The sequence below is a fragment of the Chionomys nivalis genome, chromosome 2 (genome assembly GCF_950005125.1).
Source record: "Chionomys nivalis chromosome 2, mChiNiv1.1, whole genome shotgun sequence".
Lineage (NCBI taxonomy): Eukaryota > Metazoa > Chordata > Mammalia > Rodentia > Cricetidae > Chionomys > Chionomys nivalis.
This window is the reverse complement of record NC_080087.1, coordinates 3746395-3766479: the sequence shown is the minus strand read 5'-3', so window position 1 is coordinate 3766479 and position 20085 is coordinate 3746395. Positions and strand designations below refer to the sequence as shown.

Genomic DNA, 20085 nt, shown 5'->3' with positions numbered 1-20085 from the left:
TTAAAAAACTTCCTTTTTATAACTTATCAATGGAGAATTAGTACTAAAAATAATTATTAAATGTTATCAGCTGGTAAAAATGTATATGTTGGCATATACATGGGCATCAGATAGCATGTAGCTCAGATGATACAGTGCTTGCCTCAAATGTGAGGCTCTGGGTTTAATCTTCAGTGTTGCAGAAACAGAAAAGAAAATGGATGGATTGGAGTAACAAGTTTACTACAGTGTACATACAGCCGATGAGTACATATGTAACAGCCCCCTTCCCCATGCCAGCGATTGAACCAGAAGCCTCACATGCAATTAAGCAAATGCTCTCTGCTATGATGTCACACCCCACGCTCAATAGTAGCTAATGTTTAGTACACATTTCATTAGCTGCTGTGCTGTTTTCTCATTGGCTCTACTTTACTACCAAAGAAACAGGTAAAGGGGGAAACAGAATCACTTGCCTGAGTTGAAGAAACCACTATTGGAGGCTGCCTGACCGGATGGATTCCACCGTGCCTTCATTGGAATTAGCCAGCTGGTGTTTGTTGAGCTCTCTCGTTATGGGGTTTCTGGTTCAGAAGATCCGGGTTGGGCTCTGTAACCAAGGATTTCTGTTCTCAGGTGGTTCTAATGTTGCTACCCAGTAACCACACTGGTCTTACTGATTTTAGTTGTTTAACATGTGACTGTGGTTTGTGAACTATTTTAATTTGTTTTATCCTAGAGATTAGATGGATCAATAAAAGGGGAGCTGAGGAGACAAGCTCTAGACCATTTCAACGCCGACGGGTCAGAGGTGTGAGAGCTCTTTAAATTATGTGTTGTTTTAGTCATTGTGTGTCTTGTTTTTAAAAGAGTTGATGCTGGTCTGCCTTAACTAACTTTTAAGTTTGTATTCTATGTGAAATCTGATCTGTCACTGGTATTTTAGTTCATTTACTTCAGTATAAATTAGCCTCCTATCATTGGCATGGGTTCATGATGGCATCTTCTTAGTTGGTCCTCTAAAGATTTACACATTAGTTACTATTATTGTTACTGTTTTTTACATTGTTGGAGAGCAAACCCAGGGTCTAATGCTGCTAGGAACAAAGCTCTGTCACTTGAGCTACAAACCAGTGTTAGTTAATTTTTAATGTTGACTTTCAATTTAATAGTGTCATCAATGTAAAACACTTTCAGTTCAGAAATCAGTTGTAAAATTACTTTCAGTGATATACTGATATTGGCAACAGCTTAGATCTAAAATTTTGTATATTTAAAATTTCTTGTAGGATTTCTGCTTTTTGCTTTCTACAAGAGCTGGGGGGTTAGGTATTAACCTAGCCTCTGCTGACACTGTTGTTATATTTGATTCTGATTGGAATCCGCAAAATGATCTTCAGGCTCAAGCAAGAGCTCATCGAATTGGGCAGAAGAAGCAGGTATTTTAATTTGTTATTTGACTGTTTTGAGTATTTTTCTTCTTTTTAAAAGCTACTGTATTGAATTAACTAAGACAATGAGAAGATTATTGAGACCCAGTCATGCAGATTTGATGAACAGCAGGGAACCCAGAGTCTGGCAGAACTGAGGGAACTTTGTGTCAGGCTCTGTTTAGATTGTAGCTAGAATGAATGTTACCTATTCAATATAAAAACACCATTTGTTGGCTTGCTTATTAACCTTTGATGGTTCAGGTAGTGGGTACAAGGCTCGCTACATATGATCACCGGCCCCAGCTGAGGATCCGTCCACTGCTGTGCAGCCTCTACTTTGTTGTCCTGAGTCTTTGGCCAGGAACAGTCTCTCCAAGCATCAGCCCTTGTCGTTCTGGTTAGTTTGTTTATAGTGGAGTTTCTTTTAGGGAGAACTATGTCGTCTGTGCACTCAAATATCTAATAAAACATAATTAAAGAAACTGTATAAAGACAGAGTTTTGCAGTTTTTTTTTTCACTAGGTAAATCATAATTTAAAAATAAATCCCTCCAATGTAGAGTGATGGGGGTAGAGCAATGGCTCCATGGGTAAGGATACTGGCTGCTCTTCCAAAGAACCCTCGAAAGCAGAATTCTAGCACAAAAGATACATAGCACCTTCAAGAACACAGCGATCAGTTTATAGCTGGGGGTGGAGTTTGATGAGACAACAGCAGACCAGGATGTCACGGAACAATGCTTGTGTGTGAGTTAAGTGATGTCAAGCACCCTGACTTATCTATGGCAGTGTGGCTGGAAGGAGGTGTGACCTGGCCATCGCTGAATGAACTGCTCCTCTGCTAACCAGACCACTCATCAGTACCACATGGCCTCATTTTTCCCTCTAATATTTTATGTAAAAGCACATTGTTTGGGATTATTATGAGTCAAGTGGCACCAGCCTGGATCCAGTTCCCATTGTGTACATGGTTTGTTTTTAAAACTGTTTCTAAAGTGCTCTTAGGGCAATAAAGCAGAGCTAAGGAAAAAAAAATGTAGGAAAGAAGGGTACATTCAAGTAGTTGTGTTTTTAAATTATTTTTATTGAATGAGCAGTCATTTTGCCTGCATATATGTCTGTGTGAAAGTGTTGGATCCCTTGAAACTGGAGTTAGAGGCAGTTGTGAGCTGCCATGTGGTTGTTGGGAATTGAACTCAGATCCTCTGGAAAAGCAGCCAGCAGCCAGTGCTCTTAACTGTTGAGCCATTTCTCGCCCCTCAAATAGTTTTATAAATGGCAGAACTTTCTCTTTAGATGTGGCACATTGTTACAAAATTAAAAAATTTAGTTTTACATATGAGAATTTGCAAGTTAGTAGAGGATGAACTCTGTCTGTCCTGCCATTTGGGCTCTCGGGTCAGCAGAGGTCCTCTTTCATGCAGCTTGCTTCTCATGCTTGTCTTTGTAGGTGAATATATATCGTTTAGTAACAAAGGGATCAGTTGAAGAAGATATTCTTGAAAGGGCCAAAAAGAAAATGGTTTTAGATCATCTTGTGATTCAAAGAATGGACACGACCGGGAAGACGGTGCTGCACACAGGTTCTGCCCCGTCAAGGTCGGTACTTCACCACAGAGAATGCCCTCTCAGGGCACCCTGAGTTCATGCCCTCTCGGGCACCCTGAGTTCATGTCTTCTGGCTGATCACTGCGAGTAGATCACAGTGTCCTGTATTTAGTGTGGTTAATTTTTATGCTTTTAACACATTAGACTGATTTGTGTTAGAAGCATACATACAAATACCTGGCTTTACTATTAGACACTGATCACCTAGAGGAGTCTCTTGATTTCTATGTCTCAAGTTTCTTAGTTTAAAATAAAGAAATTAAAACTTTGACCACACAGCTTCCTAAATATGCTTTGAAATGTTTCTGTTAAGATTGAGTTTTTGTTTTTTTCCTGTTTTCAGTTCTACCCCCTTTAATAAAGAGGAGTTATCTGCAATTTTAAAGTTTGGTGCTGAGGAGCTTTTTAAGGAGCCTGAAGGAGAAGAGCAAGAGCCCCAGGTTAGTAACAGTTACACCGGATACATGTTGTCTGTTAGATACGGGAAAGGCTCAAGTACATTAATGATAAAAATTTCCTTTTAATACAGGAAATGGATATAGATGAAATCTTGAAGAGAGCTGAAACGCATGAAAACGAGCCAGGTCCCCTGACTGTAGGGGATGAGCTCCTTTCCCAGTTCAAGGTAGGCCTTCCTCCTCCATGATCATATCTGTCTATTACTGCAGGTCAGTTCCCCCAGTGCCCTTCACTCTGCCTCCTTCATAACTTCAATTTTTTTTGGCTAGGTTTCAACAAAAATTAATTTAAAAATTATCAAAAATAAGAACACTCCAGAAAGTCAGTCAGCGTAAGTAACTGTTACACCACTTGTAAATGTCCCTGGCTTGCTGAGGGCTGACACAACATAAGTCACCTGACTTCAGGGGGAAGTTGAGCAGGGTTCAGGTTTTTTTAAATTTTATTATTAGTATTTTTAAAAGCAGGTTTCTTGGCTCAAGCTCAAAACCAAAAAAGACAAACAGGTTCCTCTGTACCTTAGCCGTGTGTGTAGTTCTTAGGGATCAGTTAGTAGCAGTTGCTCGTTCACTCTATACTCATTGTAATGGTGAATACCAGGGACTTAAAATCACTCACTCAGTACTCTGAGGATAGAGGATGGACTGGGGGTGGGGAAATAAAACAGAAAACAAAATGAAATAAAGATCTGAAAAGCTGTCCTCGGGTCATGATCCAGTAGATCGTCTTTCCTGCAGTGCACTGCACCATTGGCCTTGATTGACTGCTTGTCGGGGAGAGGCAGTAAAGGGAAAAACCCACGACTTAGAGTAAATGTGGATTATTTATATGCCAGTGAATTGGTATTCTTATATGACTAGCTGCCTATTAAGGCTGCCTATTTTTTAAATTTATTTTTATTTATAAGTACTTATAGAGTACATGTTTGCCTAGAACTTGATGAACAGTGGGCATAAGTTCTTTTTTTCATTCAGTTATGTTTGAGTTTTTATATAATTAGCCTTGAGTATTGGCTGAATATCTTCTTAAAACTTTAAATGTATTATCTTTACAGGTTAGTTTCTATCCATTCCTTTAGAGATGGGAAGGAAGCCAAGGTCTAGAAACCTAGTTATTTACGGAGGGATCTGTCAGCTACTCTTCACGTTCTGTTTTTATGAAAGAGGAGGAACGTTCTTTGGCACTTAGTAGTCGATAGACTAGTCTAGGAACCCTTCAGAAGGTCGTATGGCATCTTACCACAACACATTTCTGTGTTCTTGTTACTCTTTTGTTGTCAGCCTTGAGTTCTGTTATTGATTACTGATAATGCCATGTAACAGCACGGAGAATCATGGCAGGAAGGAGGGGTCAGAGAGGTCCGTTGACTTGATCTGCTTTACTCTAATGAAGAAACAACTATGTAATTGGCAGTGCTAGCTAAATTTATAGTCATTGTCTTGAGATATTTAGGTTTTTGTTTGGTTGTTGAGATGGTGAGGAGGGGTCTTGAGGTTAATGACTGTTGTACTTCATCGGGGAACCAGCTGGGTTGACAGTTCCGGTTACAGCGGCGGCTGATGAAAAGAATAAATGTGACTCTAAATAGATGATTAAATAGGGTTAAATATTGTCTGCTGTACTCTGTTAAAATTCTGTCAGGTTGCCAACTTTTCAAATATGGATGAAGATGACATTGAATTGGAACCTGAGAGAAATTCAAAGAACTGGGAGGAAATCATTCCAGAAGATCAAAGAAGACGATTAGAAGAGGAAGAAAGACAGAAGGAACTTGAAGAAATTTATATGCTTCCAAGAATGAGAAACTGTGCAAAGCAGGTGACTCTGTGATTTTAGAATATTGTTATCATAACAGTATCTCATGATGCTTAGAGTAAATGTTCTTTTTGTTTGGTTATGAACAGTAACTTTATAATTTTTTCCTCTTAATTTCTTTGATAATTTGCCTAATAAAATGAGTTGGAAAGTGTTTCCTCCGATCTTGGCGTATTATGTAGATCTGGGAATTTTTCTTATTAAATGATGGATATTGTCAGGGAGACTATCAGTTATTTTTATGTCTTTAGGGTATTTAGGGATACCTGCCCTTTATTCCTAATACTGGTAACATTTTTTTTTAATTATTCTAGGTACAGCTTTGTTTTTCAATGAACTAGGTTTTTTTTTTCACTAGTTTGTTACCATTTCTTTTGATTTAATTTGTTCTTTTTACTTTCTTATAAGATGTGAGCTTAGAAACTAAATTAAGATTATTCTTCACTTACTGCATCTAGTACTGTAGTTTTCTCTTACAACTTTTTTGAATCTTCCAAAGTTTATCATCTCTTGTTATATATTTTTTTTTGTTTGATACTGCTGTATTATCTCTCACTTTGACTTCTTTGGTCCATAATTTAGTTGGGAGGTTTCCCCAGTATGCTTTTAATATCTTTAAGAAAAGAAAAACACCCAGTACTAGATTTCTTTTTTCCTTTTGTTAGTGTATTGCACTTTAAGATTGTATTGATTACTGAGTGTTTTGGCATCTTACTACATTTTGAATAAGTGAAAACCTTCTGTTATTTGTTCTGTTCGTTGGGGGTCTCCTCCCATGCTCTTAGTAAGAGTGAAGAGTCTGTAAGCTTGGGGAAGTTGACTTTGCCTTTCTTAGGTTTGCACTCTGAAGGTCAATTTTCCCACTATTCATTCATTTGCCTTGCTGGGCTTTACTACACACCCAGCACAGGTTTGGGGGTTTTACTGCAGCCCTTGATCACAGGTGTCCTGTGTTCTTGTGCTTGGTAATTCTCACCTTCAGTAAACTGCAGCTGGCTTAGTCCTTGTACCTGCTCATAGTCCTTGATTTCTTCTCTTCTTGGAAATACTTTGATTTAGATGTTGAAGCTGCTCTGTGATTTAGTTTTGGTGTATGTTTAAAAGTTACAGCGCTATAAGTTAGGTTTTCAGTTTGGGTATATGCAGTATTCTACTAACTTACACAACAGGCAGAAGTAAGGTTACTGTATATGGTATGTCATATCTGTGCTTACTTCTGCAGACTCCATTGTGACATTTTCAGTAGTACACAGGAAACAGCAAAGTGTGAGTTCTTCTGAAAGGTTAAGATGAAATTAAAACAGTTGAGAATGTACTCACCTACGTAACCTTTAGCACACAAAGCTTTGGGAACCTCCATAGACTTAGTTTATATTTTGGTGTATTCATTAAAAAAAAAAAATGTTATAAATAGGTACTCATGTGCCCTGTGTGACTTTTTCTTTTTCTTTTTTTTTTTTAAAATATCTGATCATCTTATTTAGAAAAAGCAATGGAGGATGATATTTAGAAGGAAAATACTGAAGACTCTGTCTCCCCAGATATATGCCTAGTGATGTTGCTGTAAAATGTATCAACACAGCATTTAAAATTGCCCGCATTCGGCTAATTAGCTTGAGTTCATGCTAATTTGGAACTTGTTTTATCTCTTTACAATACACGTTTGAGTAGCTTCTCAGCACTCCATCCTGTGGGCTACTTGTCTACTTCCTCTTTAGTAAATGCCTGATTTCCTTCATTTTTCATTATATAAAGAATTTTATTGGACAATCACCTTCACATTTCCGAGGAAAAATGCCTAGAAGTGACGTGTGTGGGTCGGCAGGATGACTTCCGGTGCATGTGATAGAATATTGCCGTTCTCCTGTGTCTAGTGAGTGCAGACACAGACCTGTGCCGATGTTGTCAGTTTCAGCTCAGTGCAGATAAGGGTCCTTGTTGCTTACTCATTGTTTACCAAGTGAATACATTTAAAAGGAAATTGTATTTCATTGTTTTTCTTTTAAATATTATTGACCTCATACAGTTTATAACAATTAACTGGTAGCCAATTAATAGCCATTATATTTTTATAGAAAGTTGGTTATTTTCTTGTTTTATTCTTAAGCCTCAAATACTAAGCTCATTAACCCTCATCAGCACATGTTATATCATTCTCTATTGATTATTAATTGCTTTTGGCTTTGGAATAGTTTCCATTTGTGGATTAATGTTTTGAAAGTTTTTATAGTAGTTCACTGTGTTTGTCTTTGCCCATAAGATAAAGGCTTCTTACCCTGTATTTGGGGATATTCTTTGTTTGTTGTTTCCAGATAAGTTTCAATGGAAGTGAAGGGAGGCGGAGCAGAAGCAGGCGGTACTCTGGCTCTGACAGTGACTCCATCTCGGAAAGGAAACGACCAAAGAAGCGCGGGCGGCCACGCACCATCCCTCGGGAGAACATTAAAGGATTTAGTGATGCGGAAATTAGGCGGTAAGAGGACATATCACCATCTTGTTAACTTGGTGGTTTTAGAACATAAAACTGAATATAAAAACTAGATTAAGAGGTTTTACAGGGTAAAATAGATATTTGAGGAGTTCTACTTTTAGATATGGATTATAACTTTGATAAAAGGTGTGACGTGTAATGTTTTCATGTTATTTTTGTTACACCACTTGAATATTCAAATTGTTTCCTCTTACTGTGGTTCAGAGTGATCCCTTTGAATAATGAAATTGCATTTAAAGACAGAGAGACAGAGAGAGAGAAAGAAAAGGAAAAAGCTGTGTGTCTGATTTAGGCAGGTGGAAGTCAGACTGGCCATGGGGATTGATGTACCTCTGTTGAGAATACGCTTGTGTGCACAGGTCTTCAAGGGGAGTGAAGACAGCTTAGCTTATGCAGCATCTGTAAAGTTGATAAAAGCTTGTTCACTTTTGTTTTAGAAGTTTGTTTCTTTCCAGTTATTTTTAACTCTTTTCCTTTAAATCATAGACCTGACAAAGTTCTTCCTCATTGTCCCTACAACAAAACTAAATGCATTGTTAGTTTTCGTTAAGGGAAGTTTTGTGACCATCTGATTTGCTGGACTTTTCTGTCTTTAGTTGAAGAAGCATATCATCTACTTTCTGGATATTTTCCTTCATCTATCAACCACTTAAGTTGCTTTGTTGTGACATAAATTTTTGTTTTCCACTGTTGGTATAACGCTCACCTGAATTAACCCTTTGAGTAAGCCTTGATCAGCTTTGGGAGTGTGATGAGGCACTGTGGATGGTCACTCTGGAGACACTCCACTTGTGGTAGCTTTGAAACTTTTTTTGTCTTATGAAAATAATAAAATAATTTCTAAAATACAAATTAGCTTCTATTGTTTTATTTATATTGCTATCTTAGCCTCTTCTTGGGTGTTAAAGTGTTTTATTTCCTATAACTTAATGTCCTAACAATTTATAGCTTTTTTTCTTTTTTTTTAAATTAGGGAACGGTCCTTTAAGTTTGTTTGTTTGTTTCCCCCCCCACCAAAAAGTGTTTTGCTTTGGTTTGATTTGGTTTTTGTTATTTTGACACAGGGTCTCAGGCTTCCTTCTGCCTCCCAATGCTAGTATTGTAGAAGTGCACTACCATGCCTGACTCCATTCTTATTTCCATATGCAGTTTGAATACAGAGGGAGGGGTGTGTATGTCTGTGTCTGATCATTGTTTTGTTTTCTGCAGTGCTGGGAATCAAATCCAGGGCCTTTGTGCATTCTCATCAAGCTCTGTACCATTGAGCTACATCCCCAGTCCACATAAATATTTTATATTATTTATATATATGTGTGTGTACATGCACACACACACACACACAAACATATATAAACACAGTTTTATAGAACACATTTGAACCAAACATTTATTTTCTGTTAGGTTTATCAAGAGCTATAAGAAATTTGGTGGCCCTCTGGAAAGGTAAACACATTTACCATTTTCATTCGTTTATGAAATGTGTATTGTATTGTCATGTTTATTTATTTAGTTGCCATTCAGTTTAGCTACTGATTAAATCTGCTTTAATGAACATGTTTAAAAATTGGTAGGGACCAAGTTGCAGATTGATTACTGAATGTGTTTGTATGAATTTTGAGTCTCCAGAATTTTGTCTTTAAATAAATGTCTTCAAAACACATCTTTAAGTTGTATTTTGGCAACTTCAGTGTTTATCTTATTTTCTTTTTCATTAATTCTAAGAAAGAATATAGATTTATTATAATAAGTTACTAAGATTTAATATACTAAGTTACTAATGTATCCTGACTTCTTTTGTCTTTTGTACTAAATTGACTGAATACAGAGCAGCAAAGACTCAAATTAGTTTTTTCATTCTTTTCTCATAAAAATTCACAAAATAGAGATACATTCTATTTTATTTTGAGTTGGATTGCTTAAAAATGCGACAATATTTGCCAGGCTAATCTTTATCAGTTCTATGGCAATACAAATCTCAGCACCTTTTCATTTATAATTCTCATGAGATTTTATCACTCCTTTTTCAGTCAGATCTGAAGAAGTTTTTTTTATGGTTATATATAATCTACCTTTTGCTCATGAATGTGTGATGAACGGATTCTCTAAGCTGTTCTAGTATAAAGGGTAGACAATAGAATGATATTTGGATTTTGAATTAAAATAAGTGTAGTTTTTTTAATTGTGTCATTTCACTTAACATATTTATCTGGAAATGGTGTTGTCTTAACTACAGATTAGATGCGATTGCTCGAGATGCTGAACTGGTCGACAAGTCAGAAACAGATCTCAGAAGACTGGGAGAGCTGGTGCACAATGGCTGTGTCAAGGCTCTGAAGGACAGTTCTTCAGGGACAGAGCGAGCAGGTGAGTCCTTCAGTTAACCTGTCTGTCTGAATGGGAAGTGCAGCACGGAGAGCAGGGCCACAGTCTGAGGCCGAGTCTGGACTGTAGTGATTGCTATTGTGCTGTCTTCTGAGTACATCACTGGATGAAGAGAATTTAAATATCCACCAGTGGCATTAGTTTGGAGTATGTACAATTACTTTATTATGCTTATTTTCTCATTCATCTACATAAGGAAAAATATCTACGTAAGATTTAGTAATCTGATGTACTGGAGAAATCCTTGTGAAATTCCTGTCTAGGGGCCGCTCACTGGTGGTAACTTCCCCCTTGCACTTACTGACACAGTCACACCAGGACTTTCTGTGAATTCTTATCTCTGGTCTAGTTAGTAGTATATATAGTGAATGTTAAGACTTTATTTTTAGCAAAAAAATAGAATACATTTTAACATAAGTAACAACAGAAGCTGTTTTGTAGAAGTACATAATTATGTATAGATATGTTTTTCTGTACTCTTGTTTAAAAAAATAAGGTGGCAGACTTGGAAAAGTGAAGGGGCCAACATTCCGAATATCAGGAGTACAAGTGAATGCGAAGCTGGTCATTGCTCATGAAGACGAGCTGATACCTTTGCATAAATCCATTCCTTCAGACCCAGAGGAGAGGAAGCAGTAAGTCCCTCACACTATCAGATTCTGTTGCCCAGTAATTTTGTTATGAACATTTGCTACATTTTTGTATCATTGACTATTTTTGATAAAAAGTTTTAATTACTTAAATATTATAAAAATTTATATTACAGTTACTAACTTGCAGTAATTTCTTCCATTAATGTTAGGTACACAATCCCGTGCCATACAAAGGCAGCTCACTTTGATATAGACTGGGGCAGAGAAGATGATTCCAATTTGTTAATTGGTATCTATGAGTATGGCTATGGGAGCTGGGAAATGATTAAAATGGATCCTGACCTCAGTTTAACACACAAGGTACTTAAGTAGTTTTTTTTACTCTGTTGACTATTAATATTGGCTTTGTGTTATTCTAATTTTTTTGAAAATAAGTTTTAGAATAAGGAAATAAAGTTTCTAATGTGATTTCTACATTAGAGCTTGGTTCTAATAAAATAGTTGAATTTTAATATCTTAAGATATTTCTTTATTTCTGAAATATGTTTTTGTTATAAGACAGGTATATTTTCCTTCACATTAAGTGGTTAAAATCTTTCCGTTATTAAAAGAAACAAAAAAGGAACGTTAAAGTCCTATAATAATACCTTTCTTAAAAATTAATAATTTTAAGTACAGGTCTCACCATGTTAGATCTCTGATTCTCCTGGTTTCAGGCTAAATTGAGAGGTTTCTTTTTAGGTATACTTACATAGAATTTATTCCCAAGAGACAGACATGGCAGTGAACACTGGTAATCTTAGTGCCTAACGATAAGAGAATTGCTACAAGCTTGAGGCCAGTGAAGGCTAAATTGTAAGGCTGGAAGAGTTGGCCAGGAATTGGTGGTGCACACCTATAATCCCAGCACTTGGAGGCAGAGGCAGGCGGATCTCTGAGTTCGAGGCCAGCCTGGTCTACAGAGTGAGTTCCAGGACAGCCAGGGCTACACAGAGAATCCCTGTCTGGAAAACAAGCAACAACCAGGAGAGAGGGAGTGAAGAATGAATTAAATCTCTGCATATGATACAGGTGTAAAACGTGTGTTCTGTAGCCGTCTGCTAACAGTGCTGTTTCTAAGACTCAACTTGCTGTTCTTGTAGTCTCCTATACAACCTATTCCAACAATATTGTGAATGTTAAAAGCTTTAGTGTGTGAGCTATATGCATTTTTATTAAATTGTAGTTTTTGTTTTTTCGAGAAAGGTCTCTCTGTTGCTCTGGAGCCTGTCCTGGAACTAGCTCTTGTAGACCATGTTGCCCTCGAACTCACAGAGATCCGCCTGCCTCTGCCTCCCAAGTGCTAGGATTAAAGGCATGCGCCACCACCACCCTAAATTGTAGGTTTTCACCAGTAAACTTTTCATGTTATTTATGAAAGACAATCTGAAATGCTTTTTCAGATTCTTCCAGATGATCCGGATAAAAAACCACAAGCTAAACAGTTACAGACACGTGCAGACTACCTCATCAAGTTGCTCAGCCGAGACCTTGCAAAGAAAGAAGCACAGAGACTTTGTGGTGCAGTAAGTGAGACCTGTGCATGTCTGAGGCCAGTTCACTCTTCCATTCATTTGAACATGCTGGTTGTCATGGTTCCCGTAGACACGGCTTGGTTCTTTAATTTAGTAGTTTTCTTTGGTTATGACAGTAGAGTGAATGCTCTTGGAGAGGCCAGGCTCAGATCTTATTTCAAAATATTTAAAGTTTAATGGACAGTGTCAAGCGTTGTCGGTGTTATGAGGCACTTCAACAAAGATTTTTTTTTTTTTTTTTTTTTTTTTTGGTTTTTCGAGACAGGGTTTTCAACAAAGATTTTTAAAAAGACTTTATAATTTATTTTTATTGTATGTGTATGAATATATTTTTTGTGTGTGTCTGTGTACTGTGTGTTGCCTGGAACACGTGGAGTACAGAGGAGGGCATCAGATTCCTGAAACTGGAGATAATGTATGGTTGGAAGCTCCCATATGGGTTCTGTCGGATATTGGGGTTCATTCAACCTTAAAAGCGGAAACGCAAAGCAGCTAGCTAGCCACTGATTCTTACCTTGACCTCAGTCCGAAAATGGTGATCCTGCCTCCAGGAAACCTCAAAAATGAGACTGAGCCTGAGAGTTGTCTCCACCCATTTCTAATCCTCTCTAGTTCTGGGATTATGGCAAACTAGTGTAGCTGCTGGGATCGAAGGTGTGTGTCATTTCTGTCTGGTCTGTGAGGCTGACCAGTGTGGCTGTTTTATTCTCTGATCTTCAGGCAGGCTTTATTTATTAAAATACAAATGAAATGCTACTACATTTAGTTGTATTTGATATCTGACAGGGAAAACTTCACTTCTCTTTCTCTCTTTCAAGGAACAATTACAGTGGTTAGTAACTTTGACATTGAAACATTTGCTGTAATAAGTTGTGTTTTCTCTATTGACTCTAAGCTTGGTGCAGCCCATCACCAACAAAGATATATGTCTAAGTTTCAGATGAATGTGATATTTTTAAAATGGAAAATCAGTTACCTGATTAAATATGAATAATTACTTTTAGGGAGGTTCAAAGAGGAGAAAAACAAGAACTAAAAAGAATAAAGCAATGAAGTCCATAAAAATCAAAGAAGAAATAAAGAGTGACTCGTCTCCCCTGCCATCAGAGAAGTCTGACGAAGATGACGATAAAGTAGGTGACAGCCACTGTCAGTGTGGAAGGGAAGTTGAGCTTTAGAGAGGGAATTGTGGTGGTTTATAATATAGTTTATTATAGATTATCAGTGTGTGATAGAGACATATCTGAGACAGATCAAATTCTTGCCAATTAAATGAGCCTTCTCTTTCAATTTTATTATGAACGTGAATGAGATTGGCTTTCTTTAGAAGAAGGTAAATATTACACATATCATTAGTAAAGGGATTCTAAGTTAAAATTTTCAGAACCCATATACAAGATAAGTCCAAACCAATTTCAATAACTTTTCCGCAGTTTATGTGGGCATATAGTTGAGGGGAGGAATTGGTTTAAGCACTTTTTAATGCCTTCTTTAGAAGATAACATTACAAAGGAGACTTTATTCTTTGTTGTTTAGAAAATTAGCAAGGAAATTTTATTAACAAACCTAGCAGTAGTAAAAGTGCACCATGTTCAAGGGCTGAGAGAGATCTCTGGATGAAGTTGGAAGATGACTGTTCACCGAGAATAAGTACTTGTAGAACACAGGAGCAGTTGTTGTAAAAGAGCTAATCGTTCTGTCTTTATGGTTGGGCTTTTGTTTTCTCTTTTTCCAGTTGAATGAATCTAAGCCTGAAAGTAAAGACCGGTCTAAAAAGTCTGTGGTGTCAGACGCTCCGGTTCATATCACTGCAAGTGGAGAGCCAGTTCCCATAGCTGAGGAGTCTGAAGAGCTGGACCAGAAGACATTCAGCATCGTAAGCTCCCGAGTGTCTTAATTGCTACTGTTCATTCTTCAAAAAAAACTGAAGCAGAGGGTTTTAAAAAAAAATAACTCAGGCAACTTTTATATTGAGGATTTTATACTTTAGTTTCTGATCCAGTGCTTACAGTATTTGAGTGCTAGTGTGCAACGGTTGTTGTTACTAAATTCAACCTTGGTGAAAATTAGTTAAAAAAATTACTATAGGGCTGGAGAGATGGCTCAGCGGTTAAGAGCACTGGCTGTTCTTCCAGAGGTCCTGAGTTCAATTCCCAGCAACCACATGGTGGCTCATCTGTAATGAGATCTGGTGCCCTCTTCTGGCCTCCAGATGCACATGCAGACAGAGCACTATAATCATAATAAATGAATAAATAAATCTTTAAAAAAAATTACTATAGATAAGTAAAGACTTAAAAGTTCACTTATAAAGGAAATCAAGATGAAGGAACAGAGAAGCCACCATATTGATACAGGAAGGTGTGAAATTTACAAAGTTTAACCTAAGAGTAGAGAATGTGTTGTTCCAGGCTGCAAAGAAGTAACTATTATAAATACACACATAGTTTTACTCGTATGAATGCATACCTTGTTAAATCTTGTCAGAGATTTCTAGAACCTGGATGTTTTCTTAGTTGGAGCCATTAGTTTGTTAGACTTGAATTTAGTTGTAAGTCAGTTTTGTCAGTGTTGATCAACTGCAGTGCTTGAGAGGGGCTCCGCTTCAGAAACGGGGTTCATGGAGTCATGGTTAATATCTGTGTCACCTCAGTGTCCAGCTCCTGCTTTTGTCCCTATTCTCGTGTATTTAGACTCAAAAGTATGAAACAGTAAGAACTTATTTGTTATCTGATTCTGAGATGTGTTCTAATATAGGTTCGATCATTTTTCCCCACATTCTTTTAAACATAATGGTTTGTACTAGTTTCTGTGGGCTTCCATTTTCTTAAGCATATGTGATATGTCTGGACTGTGTCTCTTCTTTGGGCTTATGAACTCTGGGATTCCTTTTCTTTTTCAGGATAACCTTTTTGTTTATGACCTAGATCTGACTTCCTCGTCCATTTTCTTATTGATTGCTTTTAGCTATTCTGCCTTGGAGGAGAGTGGCAGAAGTAGAGATCATGTGTGGTGAGAACATTAAATATAGGCGTATTAAATATAGGCGTATTAAAGAGGTCCACGATAGCCCAGAATAGAGTATTACAAAGGTTTATTTGGGGATAAAACTCATAGTAAGGGTAGAGATTCACAGTCCTATAGGTGCTGGAAGCTGGGTACTGAATCCTTGCACTTGCAGTACCTCAGGCCACACCCAGAACGGGCCGGTATCTAAAAGGCCATTGGCTGAAGGAGTTTCCACCGCTGTAGAACTGCCTTATCCTAGTGATTCTCTGAGTAAGGGGAGACCACGCCTGACTTTTCTCTTGTCCTCTTGTCTTCTGAGTTTCCTGTCGTTGCTAACGTAGAACGCTTCCTACTGTGCCCAATGCATGGATTTCTTCTTTGTTCTTTTGTGCATCCTAGAGAAAAAGGATGCAATGACTTTAAGCATATATTCTTGAGCCAAACTTTCTGAGCTTAACTCTACTTCAGTAAGTCCTAGCTACTGCATCACTAAGTCACAGCGGCCCACATCGTTTAATCCACACAGTACCCACAGTATTTACAAATGATGGGAAAGGTGAAGTCACACCATGTCACTTCTGTACATTGAGCTTTCAGAGTTCTTTCCATCTCTGAGGATTAAAATTCCTCTCAGACTTGTGAAAGGCTTGGTGTCTGGTTAACTCTCATCATCCCCACTTCTCTCACAGGTTCAGACATGCTAGCTTCTGTCTAAACCTGTCAAACGCTCTGTCTTCACAAGCATCACTTTTTTCTAAATTTTAATTAGGTGGAAGGTTCTGTGTTCTTTTTCCCCTTGCTCTTAGTTGACATCACTGTTTCTTATCACCTCTTACTATAGAGTCTCGATTCCATAAAGTCATATCTGTTTACTTCTCTATTTTTTAGATTTGTTATAACCCTAAGAAAACAATATATGTGCTGCATACATGTTCTCTCTTTTTTAATTTAAATTTTTATTTGTTGTGTGTAAGTATAATATTGGTACTGACACCTGCAGCAGGGTATGTAGAAGTCAGATGATAGCTTTTGAGACTTGGTTCTTCTGCTGTGCGTTCTGGGAATAAAATTTAGGTTGCCAGTCTTGATCAAGTGCCCAATAACTCATCTCTCAACCCCACTTGTGTTTTGAAGTCTGGTCTCACCTGTTGCCCAGGTTGACTCTGAGCTCACGCTCCTGCTGTAGCCTGTGAAGTGCTGGGCTTACGGTTCTGGATCTCCACACCTGCCTGACTTAAAAATGCTCAGTAAACTGTGAGACCAGTAGTGGGCAGGGGCAGCTGTGAATAAGACTAAAGCGGGAAAGGATTGGGGGTTCCCTGACATAGTCACAGACTCCCTTCTGTCCAGTGTGTGTGGGGGTTCCCTCGCATAGTCACAGACCCCCTTCTGTCCAGTGTGGTGGGGGGTTCCCTCGCATAGTCACAGACCCCCTTCTGTCCAGTGTGGTGGGGGGTTCCCTCGCATAGTCACAGACCCCCTTCTGTCCAGTGGGGGGGGTTCCCTGACATAGTCACAGACCCCCTTCTGTCCAGTGGGGGGGGGTTCCCTGACATAGTCACAGACCCCCTTCTGTCCAGTGGGGGGGGTTCCCTCGCATAGTCACAGACCCCCTTCTGTCCAGTGTGGTGGGGGGTTCCCTCGCATAGTCACAGACCCCCTTCTGTCCAGTGGGGGGGGGGGGTTCCCTGACATAGTCACAGACCCCCTTCTGTCCAGTGTGTGGGGGGGTTCCCTTGCATAGTCACAGACCCCCTTCTGTCCAGTGTGTGGGGAGGTTCCCTCGCATAGTCACAGACCCCCTTCTGTCCAGTGTGGTGGGGGGTTCCCTCGCATAGTCACAGACCCCCTTCTGTCCAGTGTGTGTGGGGGTTCCCTCGCATAGTCACAGACCCCCTTCTGTCCAGTGTGGTGGGGGGTTCCCTCGCATAGTCACAGACCCCCTTCTGTCTAGTGTGGTGGGGGGTTCCCTCGCATAGTCACAGACCCCCTTCTGTCCAGTGGGGGGGGTTCCCTGACATAGTCACAGACCCCCTTCTGTCCAGTGGGGGGGGGTTCCCTGACATAGTCACAGACCCCCTTCTGTCCAGTGGGGGGGGGTTCCCTCGCATAGTCACAGACCCCCTTCTGTCCAGTGTGGTAGGGGGTTCCCTCGCATAGTCACAGACCCCCGTCTGTCCAGTGGGGGGGGGGTTCCCTGACATAGTCACAGACCCCCTTCTGTCCAGTGTGTGGGGGGGTTCCCTGGCATAGTCACAGACCCCCTTCTGTCCAGTGTGTGGGGAGGTTCCCTCGCATAGTCACAGACCCCCTTCTGTCCAGTGTGGTGGGGGGTTCCCTCGCATAGTCACAGACCCCCTTCTGTCCAGTGTGTGTGGGGGTTCCCTCGCATAGTCACAGACCCCCTTCTGTCCAGTGTGGTGGGGGGTTCCCTCGCATAGTCACAGACCCCCTTCTGTCCAGTGTGTGTGGGGGTTCCCTCGCATAGTCACAGACCCCCTTCTGTCCAGTGTGTGTGGGGGTTCCCTCGCATAGTCACAGACCCCCTTCTGTCCAGTGTGGTGGGGGGGTTCCCTCACATAGTCACAGACCCCCTTCTGGCCAGTGTGGTGGTGGGGGGTTCCCTCACATAGTCACAGACCCCCTTCTGTCCAGTGGGGGGGGTTCCCTCACATAGTCACAGACCCCCTTCTGTCCAGTGTGTGTGGGGGTTCCCTGACATAGTCACAGACCCCCTTCTGTCCAGTGTGTGGGGGGATTCCCTCGCATAGTCACAGACCCCCTTCTGTCCAGTGTGTGTGGGGGTTCCCTCGCATAGTCACAGACCCCCTTCTGTCCAGTGTGGTGGGGGGGTTCCCTCACATAGTCACAGACCCCCTTCTGGCCAGTGTGGTGGTGGGGGGTTCTCTCACATAGTCACAGACCCCCTTCTGGCCAGTGTGGTGGTCTTTTAAGATGCTTTGTTTTGTTTCTTTTCTTTTCTTTTTTTTTTTTTGAGAAGTATGTCGTACGTGACAGCTCAGGCTGGCCTCAAATATAGCCAAGGACGATTTAGAACTTCTGATCCTCCTGCCTCTGCCTCCTGAGTTCTTAGAGTGTAGGCAGAGACCACCATACCCAGGTTTAGACTCTGCTGCTGCTCTAGCCCAATCTCTCATGCTTTCCAGTCCTACATTCTCCTGAGCTGCAGACCTTTCTTTATGAGGGAGGACTGTGTACCTTACGTCTACCAGGCTGGCCTTGAACGTTTGTGAGCTCAGGATGCCTTCAGCCCCTGACTCTCCTACTCCCTGTTCTTGTGTGCAGGGCTGTAATTACGGCTCCACAACATGCAGTTGAAAAACACGGTAATCCACAGATTTGATTTTAAATTATTCCTGATGAAGAATGGAGAACTGTCTACCAACTTCTGCCAATAGGTAGTAAAACAGTGAAGTACCCAAGAACAGATCAACAGCTAAATAGATCATTCATTCATAGTGGCCTTTCAGAACAAGAGTACAAAGATTTTTTTAACCAGATAGCACTGGATTAATTAAATGTATTGTCTGATAATGACTTGTGCATATATTTGTAGAACTAAATCAATTTCCTTATCATCAACTTAAATTCGTTCTTAACAGTCATTTTCATAAATTTATCTAAAGCTCTTGGCTTTTATAGTGTTACTTGAGTAAAGCTGGATCAGAAAATTTAGATGTCATTTTATAATCGTGTAAGGTATTTATTAAGAAAAGTGGTTTCTGTTGACTGTCCCTATTTTCCAGCCTCCTAGAAATGTAGCGGAAGCCATTTGTAGCCACAATATTCTGTCCTAAAGATTTTAAAGAATTCATTTTAATACTTTTTTTTTGCTTGCTGTTTATTTTTGCTAGTTTATTTTTGTTTTTGCTAGCTTGCTAATAGCTTACCATGTGGAGCTCCTTTTTAACACTTCTGGTCTACCGTAGTGTGTGCATCCTGGCGTGGACTGTGGTGTGCTCTGGTCAGAGTGGTACTATAGTATTCAAAGTAGCCAAAGTTCTTTAAAATCAAAAGCTTTGACTTCCACAAAAGCTAATGTCAGGTGATGATGGAAAGCACTCTTTGCCTGAAGTAAGCCAAAGGGGGAAATACTGATGTGTAGAATGTTTTAGGTGGTGAGGCAATGCTGTGTTCATTCATATGAACATCATGAATAGAGTTTACCTGAATTGGGCTTTTAATACATGTATTTCTGTTATTTTCAAGTGTAAAGAAAGAATGAGGCCAGTAAAAGCCGCTTTGAAACAGCTTGACAGGCCTGAGAAAGGCCTTTCAGAAAGAGAGCAACTGGAACACACTAGACAGTGTTTAATCAAGATCGGAGACCACATCACGGAATGTCTGAAGGAGTACTCCAATCCTGAGCAGATCAAGCAGTGGAGAAAGTAAGTGGAAGTGCTGGAGTCATGATTTTAAGTGTAACTGTGTTTTTGGTTTATTTTTCTACTTCCAACATGAGGAGGACACTGAATGCTTTGCTTACATCTGTGAGTATGTAGTTGTCAATGAAAGCCAGAAGAGAGCTTTCCATCTCGTTGATCTGGAATTGTAGGTGACTGTGAGCCCTCTGACATGGGTGCTGGGAACGGAACCCAGTCCTTCTAGAAGAGTTACCATGTGTTCTTAACTCTGAGCCGTCTTTGTAGCACCTGGTTTCAGTTTTTTTCTTTTATAGTTTTTTTTTTGTTGTTAATTTTGTTTCATAAGCTTCAGGTGGCA

The 20085-nt window shown here is 39.7% G+C and overlaps 1 protein-coding gene across 1 annotated transcript in view; it reads left to right on the top strand.

The window, feature by feature from the left end:
* Chd1 (chromodomain helicase DNA binding protein 1) overlaps window positions 1-20085 on the top strand; it is a 73088-nt gene that overhangs the window by 40425 nt on the left and 12578 nt on the right. The window contains exons 18-32 of the mRNA XM_057759363.1: window positions 719-790; window positions 1269-1418; window positions 2862-3010; window positions 3363-3459; window positions 3549-3644; window positions 5120-5296; window positions 7606-7766; window positions 9186-9227; window positions 10018-10148; window positions 10663-10801; window positions 10969-11119; window positions 12202-12324; window positions 13338-13466; window positions 14069-14209; window positions 19573-19751. Coding sequence (XP_057615346.1) covers window positions 719-790; window positions 1269-1418; window positions 2862-3010; window positions 3363-3459; window positions 3549-3644; window positions 5120-5296; window positions 7606-7766; window positions 9186-9227; window positions 10018-10148; window positions 10663-10801; window positions 10969-11119; window positions 12202-12324; window positions 13338-13466; window positions 14069-14209; window positions 19573-19751 — 1937 coding nt within the window. The remainder of the gene's footprint in view (window positions 1-718; window positions 791-1268; window positions 1419-2861; window positions 3011-3362; window positions 3460-3548; window positions 3645-5119; window positions 5297-7605; window positions 7767-9185; window positions 9228-10017; window positions 10149-10662; window positions 10802-10968; window positions 11120-12201; window positions 12325-13337; window positions 13467-14068; window positions 14210-19572; window positions 19752-20085) is intronic.